This window comes from Petaurus breviceps, unplaced genomic scaffold, assembly GCF_028583685.1.
Source record: "Petaurus breviceps papuanus isolate PSGF00001 unplaced genomic scaffold, PetGlider_PUasm1.0 37, whole genome shotgun sequence".
Classification (NCBI taxonomy): domain Eukaryota; kingdom Metazoa; phylum Chordata; class Mammalia; order Diprotodontia; family Petauridae; genus Petaurus; species Petaurus breviceps.
The window spans coordinates 78,301,658-78,319,370 of record NW_027186296.1 but is presented as its reverse complement, the minus strand read 5'-3'; the positions used below and the strand labels follow the sequence as shown (position 1 = coordinate 78,319,370).

The 17,713-nt window shown below is 40.9% G+C and overlaps 1 protein-coding gene across 7 annotated transcripts in view; it reads left to right on the top strand.

Annotated features, from left to right (window-relative positions):
* Window positions 1–17,713, top strand: part of NT5C2 (5'-nucleotidase, cytosolic II) — a 266,169-nt gene that overhangs the window by 245,923 nt on the left and 2,533 nt on the right. For all 7 annotated transcript variants that reach the window (XM_069098865.1, XM_069098868.1, XM_069098864.1 and 4 more), the window contains 12 exons: window positions 2,560–2,651; window positions 3,338–3,395; window positions 4,395–4,488; window positions 5,296–5,349; window positions 5,809–5,892; window positions 8,211–8,252; window positions 10,004–10,111; window positions 10,535–10,601; window positions 11,397–11,567; window positions 15,522–15,573; window positions 15,687–15,747; window positions 16,151–16,327. In XM_069098865.1, coding sequence (XP_068954966.1) covers window positions 2,560–2,651; window positions 3,338–3,395; window positions 4,395–4,488; window positions 5,296–5,349; window positions 5,809–5,892; window positions 8,211–8,252; window positions 10,004–10,111; window positions 10,535–10,601; window positions 11,397–11,567; window positions 15,522–15,573; window positions 15,687–15,747; window positions 16,151–16,327 — 1,060 coding nt within the window. The remainder of the gene's footprint in view (window positions 1–2,559; window positions 2,652–3,337; window positions 3,396–4,394; window positions 4,489–5,295; window positions 5,350–5,808; window positions 5,893–8,210; window positions 8,253–10,003; window positions 10,112–10,534; window positions 10,602–11,396; window positions 11,568–15,521; window positions 15,574–15,686; window positions 15,748–16,150; window positions 16,328–17,713) is intronic.

The following is a 17,713-nucleotide window of genomic DNA, read 5'->3' as shown; positions in this document are numbered from 1 at the left end:
TTATGAATATTACTCCAGAACTGGATTCTTTTCCTCACCATCCATTCCTGGGCCCTTTCAGCAATTGGCAATAGAGTGAAAGGGTGAATCTAACTCCCTAAAATTGACATGACCAGTCTGTGAACAACAAGGGTGAAGGGGGTATTTAATAAGGACTTGCAAGCTTCATATGGACTTGAAAAAATTATTTTTCCCCAGTTACGTGTAAAGATAGTTAACATTCATTTAAAAAACGTTTTGAGTTTCAAATTTTCTCTTTCTCTTCCTCACCTTTCTACCTTCTGAGAGAGTAAGCAATTTGATATAGGTTATACATCAATTATGCAAAACATATTGCCATATTAAGTCATGTAGTGAAAGAATACACAACCCCCAAGGGGGGAAAACATGGAAAAAATAGAGAAAGTGAAAAATAGTATCACTTGGACTTTTGAGCAAAGTACAAAGATGTAGGCACACATACTATATGACTTCTCTAGTTTGCAAATGAAATTTTTAACAGTAACCCTAAAGCTACATATACACAAGCAGAAAATTAATTTTAAAAATTGGTTTTTTTGCATGGTTCTGTTAGACATACTTGATTCAGGGTTACATAGGAGACACAGAGACAGTCAACCTTTAGCATTGTACCAGTGAGGATAATTATAAAATTAACTAACATTTATATAGTTTTTCATACACTGATTTGAGTTTGAGAAAAGGGTTAGGGTTAGAATTAGAGTTCTTTTCCTTGACCTCAAGAAAAACAAAAGTGACAGGTAGAAGAAGAATTTGAGCTGGGCCAGGACAATGTGACAGTTTCTCTGCAACTGTTAGTGTTTTGCTACCAAATCAGTAACTGAAGCTTCAGGGCAACAGAAGAGAAATCCCTGAAACCCAAACTAGAAATAGGATCATGTGCCAATAGCAGATACTATAGTGAGACTGCGCTTTCTTTGTTGAAATGTGTTTACAGCATATATGCCCTTTGTAGTGAAGCATAAAGAAGAGATTGTGTTTGGGTGAGTGTGACAGGGATCCATCCAGAAAGACCGAGTAAAGGTTCTCTGTGACTGTCTTTTCCCCCTTGTATTTTTACCTCTAAGTCACATTTTAGCCTGGGGGAGGGGAGGTGTTAGAGGGGGAAGAGGCTTAAGAAGAGAGGTCAGTTTTAAATGAAGAATGTTCAGCTGCCCTGGTAACATCCAAGAACTTGCTCCTCAGGATCCCTTTTCAAAGAACTCTTGGATCTCCTTTATGAATCTCCAGGCAGTAAAGAGCTAGAAACTGACAGTGGCACTGTTCAGAGCCCATTAACCCTGTGGAAATTAGGGTGGCCTGGTTTTATCTTGTTTGGATTTAGAGCCTTGATTATCTTCTCGGTTACTTTTAATCAGCTCTTTGCCTTTATTGAGTCAGCATAGTATATTGAGGAAACAGCTGACCTCAGAGCTGTAGAAACCCTCCTCTGACACATACTAGCTATATGATCTTGGGCAATCATGCAGCTTCTTGGCCTATAGGTAACTAACTGTAAGTTACAGAGAAAGTGTCGGCCTGTATCAGTAGATGGAGTTTCTTCATCCTCAGCATTCCCTCCATCAGTTAAATTGTCAGTTGTGGTTCCTATCTCTATAAATTTATTATAAGAAAATGCTCTTACATATCTACCTAATCAAACTTGAGAGAATTAGGCTCCATATTTATTCTCTAGATGATTCTTGAAGATGAGGCCCTGCTTTGTTTTATAAACCATCAGTGGCACAAACTCCACTTAGAAACAAAAATCTACCTTTCTTTTAAATAGCTTTAACTCATTCTGGAGATAGGTGTTTCTAACATGAATAGTGTTGTCCATTTTAAGAGTTCCTTGGCTTCCACAGTGAAGCTTTCCTGTAGTTACACTAATTGTGGCAGTAGGGAGTAAATTATATGCTAGGATCTCACAGGTTTAGCAAATCTTTGTCCTTTTCTCTCTCTTCTCTACTAATACATATCTACTTCTGATTTGGCAAAGCTGATGTCAAGCCACCTCATAGAACGGAAGTATTTTTGGCTTACTGTAACTTTTCTCCCTTCTCTTGCTCCTTTTTAAATGGCAACTTTTTTTGAGAGAATTCAGTTATTAGCTCCTATAAAGTATAGCTTTGACTCTATAATAGGTGATTAAAAGTGACTGGGGAAATGAATTAAGGTTCTAAGTTCAGGGGCGGCTAGGTGGCACAGTGAGTAAAGTGTCGGCCCCAGAGTCAGGAGGACCCGAGTTCAGTTCTGGCCTCAGACACTTAACAACCACACAAAAAAAACTAGCCATGTAACCTTGGGCAAGTTACTTAACCCCAACTGCCCTTTAAAAGGCCAAAAAAAAAAAAAGGTTCTAAATTCAGGTAAGAAATGTTCACTATATAAACCATGTCACTTTGATTTCTATAGTAGTAACAGGCTCTGAATAGTGTAATTAAATATATATATGTACATACACACATATATACATACACACATTTCCTTTGGTTGACATATCCCGTATTTTACACACTCACTACTGAATACCAGTGAATATTTTCTTTCTCTTTTCAGACCTGAAACTCGGGAACAGTATCCAAATAAATTTATCCAGCGAGATGACACAGAGAGATTTTACATTCTGAACACACTGTTCAACCTCCCAGGTAGTTCTGCTCTCTGAGCCATGGTGGCATGTTCCTCTCTTTTCATGAATATTTCTCTTTGCTCAGGGGAAGAATAAAATAGGATATGGGGGTGTGTGTATCTGTTATGTGTGTGTGATTAGAAAGTCATGTGACTTATTTATTAGCAAATCAACTAGCATTTCTTAATCCAGAGGATTAAGGTCCCCTATAAACCATCCCCTTGGGAAGCTATACCCTTTTAAAATTAAAAAAATTTTTTTGTCACATTTTAAGTTCCAAACTGTCTTCTTCTCTCCTCCCTCCCACCCTCCCTAGAGAAGGCCATCATTTGACAGATTTTTTTGTATTTGCATGTATATGTATGTGTCTTTGTGTATGTATGTAAAACCATATCATGCATACTTCTATTTCTCAGTTCTTTTTCTGGAGGTGGGTAGCATTGTCCTTCATAGGTCCTTTGTCGTTGATTATAAATATTCAGACACTCAGAATAGCTTAGTCATTCACTTATTCTTCAAACAATATTGCAGATACTGTTTCCAACATTCTCTTGGTTCTACTCATTTCACTCTTTTGTTTTTTCTAAAATCAATCTGCCCATCATTTCTTACAACACAGTAGTATTCCATCACATGAAATAGGCTTTACTTAATAACTTTTCTTGTACCTTAATTAACACAGTCTTTTTTTTTTTTAATTTTCAGAGACCTACCTGTTGGCCTGCTTAGTAGATTTTTTCACTAATTGTGCCAGATATTCCAGGTATGTAAAACCTGTGATTTGTTTCATTTTTCAATTTTTATTTGATGTACAGGGTTTTAGAGAACTGGCCATTGTAGGTTTTTTCTGCTTTTCTGAAGCGAATTTAGTGCTAGTGAGATGCCAGATTGCCAGCCTGAGAGATGGGACAGCACCAGGAGCTCCATGCAGGCTCTCACCTTCCACGTGGCCCCTCTCCTTGCCGGTGGCTGCAGCCTTGTTTGGAAGGGACCACTTCTGATTGGCTTCTCCTGGGAATGAAGACGGCCAGCAGAGGTGCTAATTGTGACAACTGAGGGGGAGGTTTGTGTGATGGTTATCTGTCTAAGCAGATTGGCACTAAAACCCCCAACTCATTTCACAGCAGCTACCCAGGAGCCATTCAGTGATGGTAATCTAATTTCATTCCCAGGCCCATCGAGATTTGATCCAGGGGTAAATCCTATTTCTTCTCTACAGAGTTTAAAAAAAGGAAGAAAAATAAGCTTCAGTTATCCTATTTAGGGGAGAATTGTGCTGTTTGTTTCCTGGATATAACAGCCTTAGAAAACAGTGTCTTCTTCCTCTTTATATCCTGTTTCCAGCTGCTATGAGGAACTTAGTTCTGTTAGATTTTTAAATGGGCAGTAGGTTTGTATTTAGGGACCAGGCCAGAAAAGGCAGGGTAGAGGGAAGACTAAACTGTCAGTTTTCAAAACGTTAAATTAACTTGGTTGGGGACCTGTTTCTAAAAAAGTTTTAAAGAAAAGTATCTGGTCTGTTTATAACTTTGACCTTTTAGCTGCCATTTAATATCATGTATTTGTTTGTTCATTCAGATTAATTGTACTCCATTGAAAAATGTCCATTTCTGGTGACTGGAATGGCTTATGTTAGGCAATAATGTTTTAGAATAAAGCCAGTCCTAACCCATTGACACAATCTTTGCTGCCCCTAGACTGATGTTTAATGCATATTTTATTGACCTTATTTCCCTGTCGCAACTGTCTTACCTTCCTGCAGCTGTGAGACGGGATTTAAAGATGGAGATCTCTTTATGTCCTTCCGGAGTATGTTTCAGGATGTGAGAGATGCCGTTGATTGGGTTCATTACAAGGTACCCTGGGACTTTTCTTTACTCCCTCTGTTCTTTAGCACATGTTTTCTGATGTGAGATTAGCTCTTCTCCAGGTGTACAGTGGGATTTCTCCTGAATGAGAAACTTGCATTTGCTGTCGATCAAAGAAGCACTGAATTATCTTTGTCTCTCCTTCAGCAATAATTCCTCCTCCTCTCCTCCCCTTCCTCCCTCCATTTTGGGGCTAACTCATTTCTGGTTATCTTAGTTTTCCTTTTTTTTTTAAAAATTCAGAAGGAATTAAGTACTGATTCAGACTTGTACTTTTTTTCCATATACAAATTGTGAATGATTAGAACCCATTACTTTTTGCCAGGTCCCATTTTATTTTCTCTTGCAAAATATAGTAAGTGAAGCTAAAATATTTAAGTTAATTGCACACTTCACTGAATAAAATAAGATCTTTCTGGTAAGGAGGTTTTGTATATTTGTTTGTAACTCAAAAATCCAGTGAGAACAATCACAGTGCAAAGGATAGTGAAGTAGCCCTAACGTTGGAAAGAACTGATCCATGTTCCAGACTAGTCTCTAAGTCTGTAGGTTGTGGAGTTGGCACTGATCTGCTTTGGTAGAGGATTGCCTTAGTGTAATTCCATATAGTAATGACATCAGAGGTCTGTCCCTTAAACAGAAACATCAGGCGCCTTAGGTCACAATCCGTATTTCAGTCGCTCTCTTCTTTAGAAAATGAAGTCAATTAGAAGTCAATTGGGATTGATAGTGGGTAGGATTTTTCTTGTAATAAATGATTATGTTTTTCCTTATTTCCTTTTGCCTTCTTCTCAGGGTTCTCTCAAGGAAAAGACAGTTGAAAACCTAGAGAAATATGTGGTCAAAGATGTAAGTAGAAATCAGTTGAGAAATGCTTTATCAGCACATAGGCTAACTTTCTAAACCAAAAAGCTATTGACTGTTCTTATAATTAAATACCCAAAGGAAATGTTTCTTTGCCAGGACACAGTTATATATGAAGTATTTTTTTTTTTTTAAAGCTAGAGAAAAGTTTTTGTTAATATCTTGGTTCTGATAGTTGTGGGCAAGGAGAATCAGTCATCCATTTATTTCTGTAGATGTAGATTAGAGCTAGAGTTTTGACACCTAATTTATGTAATTTATATTAAAAAGCCTGGAAGGCTTAAATAGAAAGGGGGGGGCAAGATTTAAGGTACTTTTAAAGAATGGCCTTATTGACACCATCTACAAACAGGATAGCAGGAGATACCCTATTCCCAAAGGCTAAAATGTTTTCTGCAGCATCTCCAGCAGGCAATTGGATCTAATTATTATGCTTCATTTCAGGGGAAGCTACCTTTGCTTCTAAGCCGAATGAAGGAAGTAGGAAAAGTATTTCTTGCTACAAACAGTGACTATAAATATACTGATGTAAGTACTCTTTAAATATGACATTGGTTTATTTGTCTAAACAGAGGAATTAGGTACTTTATGCTGGGTTTTCATTATGAGAATTTTGAAGTTAGTTAACGAGCAGTTGTCCCAAAGAATATGTTAACAAATGATGTAGTTCTCCTGCAGCAACATGTTTTTCTAACATTTTAACTAGGAAAGAATGAATGAGACAAAGGTAGGTTGGCTGTGCCTTAGCTGAAGCCTAGGCCAGAGTGACTCTGAGATCTTCAAATTTATCCTCAGAACCTTCTCTGTTTTGGCAATGATTCTGTTGACTTTGCTGCTTGGAACACTTTTTTATTTTGGTTATTTTAAGCAGTTATTCTATATAAATGACTCTTCATTTTTGCACCATCTAGTTTGAACAAGCTGTTGTTGGGTTTGCTATTTCCTTTATGCAAATATTTCCACTGCCAGCTGTTGGGAATCCTAGATTAGGAAATAGTAGTGATATTTGATTATAAATATAAAAATTAATTAATTTCATCTTTACAAAAGTTTTCCCAATGCTTAATGTACTTAGAAGTGCTTTAGTATGGCCTTATACAGAAAATGTATAATATTTGTATATATTTCTGTATAATTATACAGGAAATATATGATATTTACATATGGTACTACCCAACCATAAAATGCATTATGCAGTTCTGAAAATATGCTTGTGACTCTCTAGCCCTTAACTTTCCTTCCTCTATACAGTATTATTTTGATTTGGAAAGTTGATTATTTGGATTAAGTACTCCTTCATAAAACCTGTGATCTCTAATTCAAGATAACATGTTTATTTTCCACCTGAGCCATTTAATTCTACTTTATTATGAGGCTTAAGTACTCCTACCCTTAACCCTAGCCAGTCATTCTTCACATGTACTTCACATGTGTAATTGGTATAAAATCATACCCATTAGTGGAACAGCTCCCAAGTGTGTGCCCTACTGACAAAAGTCCATAATTATGGCTTCATAAAAATTAAGACTTTTAGCCAGTGGCTATCTCTTGGAGTAAGTCTGGATCACCTTTTGGTTTGGAAAGTAAGGTGTATTTTAGAGGCTCACAGCTACTGGGAGAATAGGGAAGGATCAGGACACAATTGTCACTGACCTTGTAAGAGACTCTTTATTGCCCAGCTCTTATATTCTCCGTGCCCTAGATCTTGGGCAGTTCACATCCCAGGCCAGTGTGCAGGACTTCTCCAGGGACATAACACTACTACAACCCTGGGACATACCAAACAGATACACAGGGAAAGATACCAAGGAACTCTAGGACCATAAAAATGTAATGTTACCTGGTTATTTTTTTCTCCTCCTTTTCAAGATATTTGCAATTGTAGCATAATGAGCCAATCTATGACAAACACAAGCCAAGAGGGTCTCGCTCTCCTTGCTTTTAACTGGAAGCTTTGAGCAGCTTTGGAGTGGGAGGGAGGCTGTTGGTACCCTCCAATTTAGCTGCTTTGTCTCCCTGATTTTAGCAAGAATGTTCTCCCTTTGGAAGTGCTTCCTTCCCCTTCCTAGAATGGTGCAGTTGACCTGACTGCCTTACATGTACATGTGGCCCTTATATCACCTCCATCAGCCCCTTTACAGACATAGGAGAGAGTGGTAGATTTTCTACCTTGCTGGTGTCACTGTTAAGGTCTCATGACCTCTGACATGGATATTACTGAGAAAACAGGGAAAAGATTAGAAGGTTAGATCTATCACTATCCTCGCTGTCACTAACCTTGAGACTCATGATTGTCATTACCCAACCCTTTGGTGTTTTCTGTGCGTACAACCTTAGCTTGTAACGCAAAGGAGCACAAACATAGATACACAAGGAAAGCCCAGGTATACCAAACTCTCACAACATCACTATTCCATCACAGAGAAGTATAACCTGACTTTCTTGGTCTTCCCCTTTCAAGGTCTGCAGCAAGAGCATAATGGCCAGTCTGTAAAACCCAGAGGTTCTGGCTTTCATTGTTTTTTGTCTTGTCTTGTTCTGGGGGAGGGGCTGCCTTCATTAGGGTCCTCAGCAGCAGCAGCAGCTGCTGCCTCTCTGGCTCCCAGTTCAAATGGCTTACCTACATGACTGTGGTAGCAGTATATTGGCATGATGCCTTTTCTTCTGGCCCCATTTGCCACTATTTCAGAAATAAGGCAGAAGGGAGGCAGTGGGAGAGGGAAATTAATGAGTCTTATATTAAAAAAAGAAATGTTCTTAGTTTTGAGGGTTATGCATGTTAATCTCTTGTAGAGTTTGTATAATTTTGAGAGAAGTTACTTGGACCTTGTTTGTTTGTTTTCCAGAAAATTATGACTTACTTGTTTGATTTCCCACATGGCCCTAAGGTACTGTATACAACTCAGTAAGTCATACTTGAAAAATAATGAATGTGTTTCAGCAAAAAATAAGAAATCAGTCCAGGGAATCGGGCCTATTCAGAGAAGATACTGGATCTGAGATTCTTCCCAGTATAAGTTCATTGTCTTCTCATGGTTTACATTAGCAGCAGTTTTGAAACCAGCCACATTCAAGGACTTTAGTATTGGGGCTTCCCAGTACATAGACATTCAAGTGATATTAAGTAAGCTGGAATTGATACTCTTGTTTTTAGTTCTTCATAGAACTAAAAGGGTTATTAAAAATTGAAATAGATACTTATTTGATCCATTTGCTTGTAGAAATGAGATTTTAAACAGTCATCTTAACTGTTATTAGCTACTACTATCTAACATTCTCACTTGCTGAAAGACAGTTGACAGAAAAATCCTTATTCTTGATATTCAGCACTGCTTAGTTTTGAGGAATATAGACTACTTGAATACATATTTGCCGGTACTTACTAGTTGTGTGTCCAGAGGCCTGTCACACAGCCTCTGTGTAGCCTCAGTCTCTTGATCTGTAAATAATTCCTCACATGGTTTTGGCTAGTGCTTTTGTAGGCATTAGAGTACTATATTCCACTGAACCTGGACTATTTGGTTGCAGCAGGAAAGCATAGACTTTATAAAATGTGACTTTTTGAGGTGTACATTGTATTACCTTAGCCCAAGAATCTTGCTAATGTGCCCCCTCTTCTGGACCAGTATTAACCAAAGAGAAGTTCTGTGCTTCTTTTGGAGAATTTTTCCAGCAAACATCATTGTCCCATTCAGTTTGTTCACATCAATTCTGGCAGTGATCTGTGCTTTTTGGAGTCAAGTTCTCTAGCTTAGCTGTTGATTGGCCTCTCAGACCCAGAACATGCATTTCACTCTATGATTTTCCTTTACTTTCTATCCTAAACTGCTTCAGTGTGCCTGTCTTGTAGCTGTTGAATTGCTCTTGGAGACAGAAACCACCTGTCACACACCCCCAGAAGCACTTTCCTCCTTACACATAAATGTAGAACACTGGGGGTGGCTAGGTGGCCCAGTGAATAGAGCACCGGCCCTGGAGTCAGGAGGACTTGAGTTCATATCGGGCCTCAGACACTAGCCATGTGACCTTGGGCAAGTCACTTAACCCCAATTGCCCTACCTTCCCCCCTCCAAAAAGCAAAAAAGAAAAAAAAAATAGAACACTCCTTCTTCCCATGGTGAGACTACTAGGTTCATAGAATCACTTCATTCAGGTAGTTGCATCAACCAGGACTTGAGTGTTCTTGCTCTCCAAACTCTGATGCGGCCAGGTTCCATTCACAATTGATTTTTTTCAGTAGTGATAATAATGGTAGCTGACATTTATAGATAATACTTTCAGGTTTGCCAAACACTTGCCTATATTATCTCATTTGGTAGAAGAAAGGGTCATAATTTAAGGGTTTGGGCATCTTTTATTTGCTCTTAGGAGTGTAAGACTTCTCATGGACACATGATTAATCCAAATTCCTCCTCTGGGTAGCCTTCCTGATTTCCCAGGCATCAGTGAGCTTTCTCCTTAGATTATCTGTGTATATTTTGTATTCCCTCCAGTAAAATGTAAGGCCCTCTGGAGCAAGGACTCTCTTGTTTGTTGTTGTCTTCAGCACTCAGTACTATAGTGCTTAAGAAATGGTTGTTAAATTAAATTGAGTAAGGACCAACTGAGGTTTTGACTTCTAATCCTGTTTCTTCTCCAGCCGGGGAGCTCACATCGACCATGGCAGTCCTATTTTGATTTAATCCTTGTGGATGCACGAAAACCACTGTTCTTTGGAGAAGGCACAGTCCTGAGGCAGGTGGACACTGTAAGTCTAAAGGATAGTGTGTCTGGTAGCATCTCTGTCCCACATGTCCCCTCACTGACAGAACAAGTGTCCCTACCTATGTTTTAAAAATCTTTGTAGAAGGGGTGGCCAGGTGGCGCAGTGAGCACTGGCCCTAGCGTCGGGAGACCCGGGATCAGTTCTGGCCTCAGATACTTGGCACCCACACAAAATAATTGGCTGTGTAACCTTGATCAAGTTACTTAACCTCAATTGCTTTAAAAAAAATCTTTGTAGAGCTTGAGCACTTTGTGCAATAGAACAAATTCACTTTGTATTCAGAGGACTGAGAATTGGCATTGGATTGACAGAGTCTGTAAAGACCTGAGAAGTAGATGGCACAGGGGTGAAAGTCGAGGTAGAGAATCGGTAGAAAAGAATCATAACACTTTTCTTTTCACACAGAAAACTGGCAAGCTGAAGATTGGTACCTATACAGGCCCCCTCCAGCATGGAATTGTCTATTCAGGAGGTAGGTCATGGATTTTCCTTTTGATTAATGTCAACGTCTATACCACAGTCCCATCTTGATCATTTCTAGTTTTCCCCTTGTTTACTGCACTAGTAATTCCTGCTCCCCATTCATCGAGTGGATGTGTGCAGCAACTGGCCACCTACTTGATTTAGAAATTTCCCAATATACATTAAGGGAGAAGGGCCTGTGAAGCTGCTGAATTGATCTCAGGCTCTTGGCAGACTTCCTGCCTGGATCACAGACCTGTTTCTTCAACTTTCTTGAAACTGCTTCTCACTTCAGTAACTTTCTATTGAGTACTCACTGTGCACATCTTCATCTTGTGCTTCTCACACTGATGCAGACATGTTTGTGTTGGTTTTTGTGGTGCTCCTAAGGAGTTGTAGAAATATGTACAAGGGAAGTCTCAATTACAAGCCATGAAGCAAATCCTTTGTGGTCATTGTTAGATTGTGGCTGATTGCCTTTTTGAGGACATAATCACTGAAGCCAAGTAATGTTAGTGTCTCTATTCATCGTTGCTAGTGAATTGTTGCTACTGTATAAAGCTTCTAGCTTTAAGACTGCTAGAAGAAGTCCTCCAGTGGGGTCAAGTTTGCTCAGGCACTTCCCATAAAAAGGCTCGTGTCTTTCAGTGCTTTCAGGCTCCCTCCTTCATCCTTATGATTACCTGTTGTGTCTGATGTTTTGGCACAGGGATAGGTAGATTTGATATAACTGGAATCTTGGCTGGGACAAGAACATTTTATTTTGACCCTTATGCTTCTTCCTGTTGTTTCCCTTGTTCATCAGGGTCATCTGATACAATCTGCGACCTGTTGGGGGCCAAGGGCAAAGATATTCTGTATATCGGAGACCACATTTTTGGGGATATCTTGAAATCAAAGAAACGACAAGGGTGGCGGACTTTCCTTGTGATTCCTGAATTGGCGCAGGAGCTGCACGTCTGGACTGACAAAAGCTGTAAGAAGCCATTCCTTATCCTTCAGTTTTTCAGTACAACTTGGTTCTGCCTTTGGTGTTGAGGGGCTAGCTGTGTGATGGTTCCTTTTTTTTTTTTTTTTTTACACACCTTGTTGTCTGTGGGAGGGAGCGTGTGCCTGTAAGTTACTTTGGTCAGGGCCCCTGCTGTTTGCCCTTTTTTCCTATTAGGAAGGTAAGTGAGCAGCTTCATTAATACTATATTTTCCTCATATGCTTGAATATGCTCTTCTGTGTACACTGTAATGAAACCCAGGTCTTAGATTCTGGCTTCCTTTGTGCTCTGATGTTGATAGTAATAGTTCATGTTTATGAAAAGAATACTGGACTTTGAATCAGAAGAATTTTGCATTTTAATCCTGCTTTTGACACTTACCAGAAGTGTAACTCTTGGGGCGGCCAGGTAGCACAGCGAGTAAGAGCACCGGCTCCAGTGTTGAGAAGACCTGGAGATCGAATCCTGGGCTCAGACACTTAGCACCCACCCAGAAACACCTGGCCGTGTAACCTTGAGCAAGTTACTAACCCCAATTGCTTAGGGGCGGCCAGGTGGCTCAGCGAGTAAGAGCACCGGCTCCAGTGTTGGGACGACCTGGAGATCGAATCCCGGGCTCAGACACTCAGCACCACACCCAGAAATAACTGGCTGTGTAACCTTGAGCAAGTTACTTAACCCTGATTGCTTAAAAAAAAAAAAAAAGAAGAAGAAGTGTAACTCTTAACTATTATGCACCTGAGAACTATTCAACAGCTAGTGATGCCTGGAGGAGTCAAGGACAGCTTTATGAAAGAAGGGAAGAATTCAGAGAAGCTTTGAAGAATAACAGCTTGTCCCAATCTGTGGCAGGATCACAAGCTTGGGAAATACCTAATTAGGGTAGTTTAGATAGAACACAGTTTATGAAGATGAGTTGTAGAAATAAGTCTGAAAAACTAAGTTGTATCTGGGTTTGAAGGGATTTAAATGCCAGGATAAGGAGCTTATATTTTATCCTGTGGACAAAAGGAAACTGCCAAGTGTTTTTAAGCAAGAGATTAGTGTGGTCAGACCTGTGCCTTGGAAGGCTTATTTTGATAAATGTAGGATAGATGTGAGATGGGAGGAGGGTCAAGAATTAAGTAGGCCAGGAGAGAGGGGCTAAGGATTTGAATGAGGGGAGTGACCATGGGAAGGCAGGGGAAGAGGATGGGTGTGAGAGGTATCTACAAGATGTCCAGGAAGAGAGAGGGAACAGGTCAGTCTGGAGATGAGATGAGCAGTTAAGGCTGAAGCTGTGTAGATTTGGAATCATCTGTATTCAGATGACACTTGAACTCTGGGGAGTTGTTGAGCTTTTCAACTGGAGACTGACAGGGAATGGTCAGGCTGGAAGAGAACCAGGAGAGAGCATCATCATGGAGCTAAGTGGGGAGAAGACCATCTACCCCACTAGCTGCTGAGAGATCAGGGAGGAGGAAAGCTGAGGGAAAAGCCCCAGGAGGTAGTCATTCTGAGCAGTGTCAGTCCAAAGGCAAGGTTAGAAGCCAGACTGCAAAGGGTTAAGAAGTGAAGAGGTAGTGAGGACATGGGAGCATTAAGTAGAACCAATTCTTTAAGTTTGTTAGGAGAGGGAAAGAGAGACATGAAGCAGCCCTGTGAGGGCCAAGTGAGAGTTTAAGGCTAGAGTAGGTCTAAGTGTATGTACAGGCCTCAGGAAAGGGGCCAGTAGGTAGGGGAAGAAAAAAGAGGAGGAGAAAGGGAGAATAAGATCAGAAGCAGAGGTGGAGGTGTTAACCTTGGCATGGAGAAGGGCCACCTTTTCTTCAGAGAAAGGCATAAAATAAAAACCTTTCTTGCTTTTTAGATACAGAGTTAGAGAGAGGGAGAAACCTGTGGTGCCCTTTTTTTTCTTCAGTAAAATAGGAGGTGAGAGAGTATATGGCTTAACTGGTAAAGTGTAGAAGAGATATTGGGTTCTCGAGAGAAGAGAGGACTTAGAACAGCCACCAAAGGGACTAGAATAGAAAGTTAATGACAAATGCGTTTTACTGTGCAGTAATGAGGTCCCAGTTGGGAGGAAATAACTTGAATTTGTAGTGGACCAAATAAGTGAGTGAGGTGATAAGACTTTCTCTAGTACTGTTTGTTGTACAGCAGAGGATCATTAGCAGAGAAAACAGAAGCAGGGGAGCTCTAGAGCTGAGCATTGGCACTGTCCATCACTTGGCAGTACAAGGGGGTCAGAGGAGCTAAGGGCAGACTGCAGTCTGTAGTTAAACTGACCAACTCTAGAGGCTCTGGCCTGAGACACTAGGAAAGGCTGGACAGGCTGGACGCTGTGGAGAAAAGGAAGACCAGGCTCAGGTTTAAGGCATTATAGGAGGAGATTGTGATCAGAGAGGAACATTTCTAAGTTCAGAATCATGGAGGTGGCATGGTTAAGAATGAAGGCAAGATGTAGAAGAGGATTTGGCAAACTATGACCTCTTCTTTTTGTAGGGCCCATAAATGGCTAAGAATATGGTGTTGTGTTTTGTTTTCCATCTTTTAAAATAAGGTTTTATTGTATTTTAAAATGTAAAAACCACTTAGCTCAAGGGGCCTACAAAAACAGGCTGTCAGAATTAGTTTGCTGATCCCTGACCCAGATATGCCTATCCTGGTGGGTGGCCAAGGAGTAATCTCCAAGGAGGCAGCTGGTGGCACAGTGGAGCAGTGTGCATATCCCTATCTGAGCTGAGGGAACATCAGACTCGTGTTAATTATTTCACTAGAGCATTTATTCTTTCTGTATTTCTCCATTCAGCTGGGTTTGGTTGGAGCCAGACTGAAGAATTTATCCTGGATTACATAGGGAGTGTGGTGCCACTCCAAGGTTTCAAGTTGGCAGGTGATGTGATGTCATAAGAGTGTCCAGGCAATACTATCCAAGATAGCCCAGGGGGCGCTAGACTTGAGACAGGAAGCTGGTGGTTGTTGTGTTTGTCCTTCATTCTGGAAGAGGACTGTGACATTGGGGAATGATGATATGACTTGGATTTGAGTGAGGGCGGGCTGTGTAAGGTTTCCAGCCTCACTTTCTCCTCCAGAGCCATTTGGGTCCAGTGGCCAGATATAGATCAGGATAACTAGAGATGGCCTAGGTTCTCATGAGTGAGGTAAAACCCTTTCAATGAATAGGCCTCTTTTCTAAGAAGTTAATCAAGAGGTGGCCCCTTTAATCAAAAAAGAAAAAAAAAAGCAAACTGGGAGGGGAAGATCCCCAGGCTTTCTGGCCAAAAGAGAACAGGTAAGGAGAAGAGAGGAGGGCCTGAACTGGTCAGGGGACATCAGGATTGGAAAGATAAAGGGACAAAGGTGAGAGACTAGGAAGACATTCAGTAGGACTTGGTGAAGGGAGAAAGCTGAAGACGTCTGAGCTTTCAATAAAACTCTAAAGGGTTGGTGATGCCATAAACAACCATAGAGAAGCTGGGGAGGAGCAAATTCACAGGGGAACATGAAGGCCCTTTTGGACATGCTCATTTTAAACTGCTGAGTGGATATCCAGGTGGAGAGGTTAAGCAGGTAGTTGGAGATGCAATGCAACTTTGAGGGAAGGGGGAGTAAGTATGGAGAGAAGACAGGGAAGGATGGAGAGCTTATTCAGGAATAAGGGGAGGGAAGAGGACTAATAAAAAAACTCAGGAAAGACTGAGGGAAACCAGGGAGGGAGAGAAGGGGGGTCAGTGGTGCTAAATGCGCCAGAAAGAGCATGGCGGATGACCGTCTTTCTAGGGGCTGCTTGGCAGGGGATAAGAGTGGCCATGCTGCACGTCAGCCCCAGGCTTTGTTTTTTGTTCTTTCCTGTACTTTTCTTCATCTTAGTTTTAGCAGCAGCTGGAAAATTGATGCTTCTCCTTTTTCTGTGTAAATGATCTAAAACATTTTTCTTTTTCTATTCCAACTCTTCCCAGCACTTTTTGAGGAGCTGCAGAGCTTGGATATATTTTTGGCAGAACTCTATAAGTGAGTATACTTTCTTGTTAAGAATTTTTTCCATTCAAGAGAGTCCCTTTGGACAGGACCTAATTAAAAGGAATGTGCACCTAAAGATTTGTTGGATTTTTATTTGCACCTAGGCACCTGGACAGCAGTAGTAATGAACGCCCAGATATCAGCTCCATTCAGAGACGAATTAAGGTATAGAGTGAAAGTGTCTTCAGGATTATAATTTTTTTTTTTTGCTTTTTGGAGGGCAGTTGGGGTTAAGTGAGGCCAAATTTGAACTCAGGTCCTCCTGACTCCAGGGCTGGTGTTCTATTCAGTATACCACCTAGCCGCCTTAGGATTATAATTCTTTTAAAAATAAATTCATTTGGGGTGTCCAGGTAGCACCGCAAGTAAGAGCATCAGCTCCAGTGTCGGGATGACCTGGGGATCGAATCCGGGCTTAGACACTTAGCACCCACTCAGAAACACCTGGCCATGTAACCTTGAGCAAGTTACTTAACCCCAATTGCTTTAAAAAAAAATTCATTTTCTAGTTTCCATATTCCTTGTATTAACAGAGTGCCTGAGAGTGAATCTTGTTTTATGCTTTTAGAAAGTGACTCATGACATGGACATGTGCTATGGGATGATGGGAAGTCTTTTCCGCAGCGGCTCAAGGCAGACACTCTTTGCCAGTCAAGTGATGCGCTATGCAGACCTCTATGCCGCCTCTTTTATCAACCTCCTCTATTATCCGTTCAGTTACCTCTTCAGAGCTGCCCATGTCCTGGTAAGTTCACGTATTTCCAAAGTGTTCAACATGCTCGTGTTTTCTGACCAGGGTTTACTACCAGCGTTTTTGAGCTCAGTGTTGCCTCAGCATTATCCATGGAAGCAGGATCTCTTCAGCAACCACATAGTCATTGTCTTTCATGGTTTGAGCAAGTACACCCTGGCAGCATGGCCAACAGTGATTGGTTGGCCTTGAGCTAGAGTTAGGTTGGTTTAAGAAGAGAAATTGGACCTCAGAGGCCTCCTGGTAGATTGTATAAATGAACCTGAAGCCTGAAGAGGCTCCATGACTTACCCAAGGTCACACAGATACTTGTGTCTGAGCCAGGCTGTGGCCATGCCATCGTCAGACTCCGTTGCCCTTTTCATGGCACCACTCATGGTGGTGGCCCAGCTCAAATTCTTTAACATTAGGTAAATAAGGGCCCAGAGGAGGATCACTTTTCTTGATCCTTACCCTGCTGAGTTGCTTAGTAGTCTAGAAAGAGATTCCTGATTTGTATGGGGAGAAAGAATTTAGGTGGGATGACCATGGGATGTAGCTGAGGTTCAGTTATTTGGGCCCTGGAGAGGTACTGAACATATCCGTGACTTGTATGAAGATGGGCTTCCTGACATCTCATGTCCAGTCCACCTCTCAGAATGCCTCTTAAGCTAACAAAAGAGGACTAGAACAGTGAGGAACCCTTGAATCTTCCTTATTAGATGCATTTGATGAAATTAGCCTAGGAGAATTAAACCCTGTTAGGGGGTTGGTTATCTGTTCTCAGAGGTCCCAAATACAAAGCTTAGAGCCTTCTTTGTTCTGGTTGAAGGTTAAAGGTTAGCTCAAGAAAGTCACATATATGGGAAAAGGCATATTTCTTCTAGAGAAAAGGATTAAAATGTCATGTAGATTTTAAAAGTTTGGTAGAGTTTTTATGCATGTGTGAATTTTGCTTAAAATTCTCAAAAAGACCCAAAGGGGGAAAAAACAAGATTACAGTTCTCTAGAGAATATTCTTTCACCACATGTGATGCTTGGGTCGTGGCAGCATGATGTAGTGAATAAAATACTGGACCTAGAGTTAGGGAGATAAAGTCACTTAGATTCTCTCATCCTCAGTTTCCCTCATCTATAAAATGGGGACAATAAAATGCTTTTCATTTCAAGTGTTAACACATATGTTTGTTGTATAAGTAGCAGTGGCAGTCATTGTTATTGTAAAGCAGGGGAAATATGGGGGGAGTCAGGTGAGCTCAGAAGGTTCCAGCCATTGAGGACTGATACTGAAGGTACCGCAGAGCCCAGGGAAGGGGCACTCTTGCCTTGCCTAGTGGGTGAAGTTGTACTCACTTCCAGTTCTAGCCACCACATAGATTGGGCCTGGCTCTGTGAATCTTG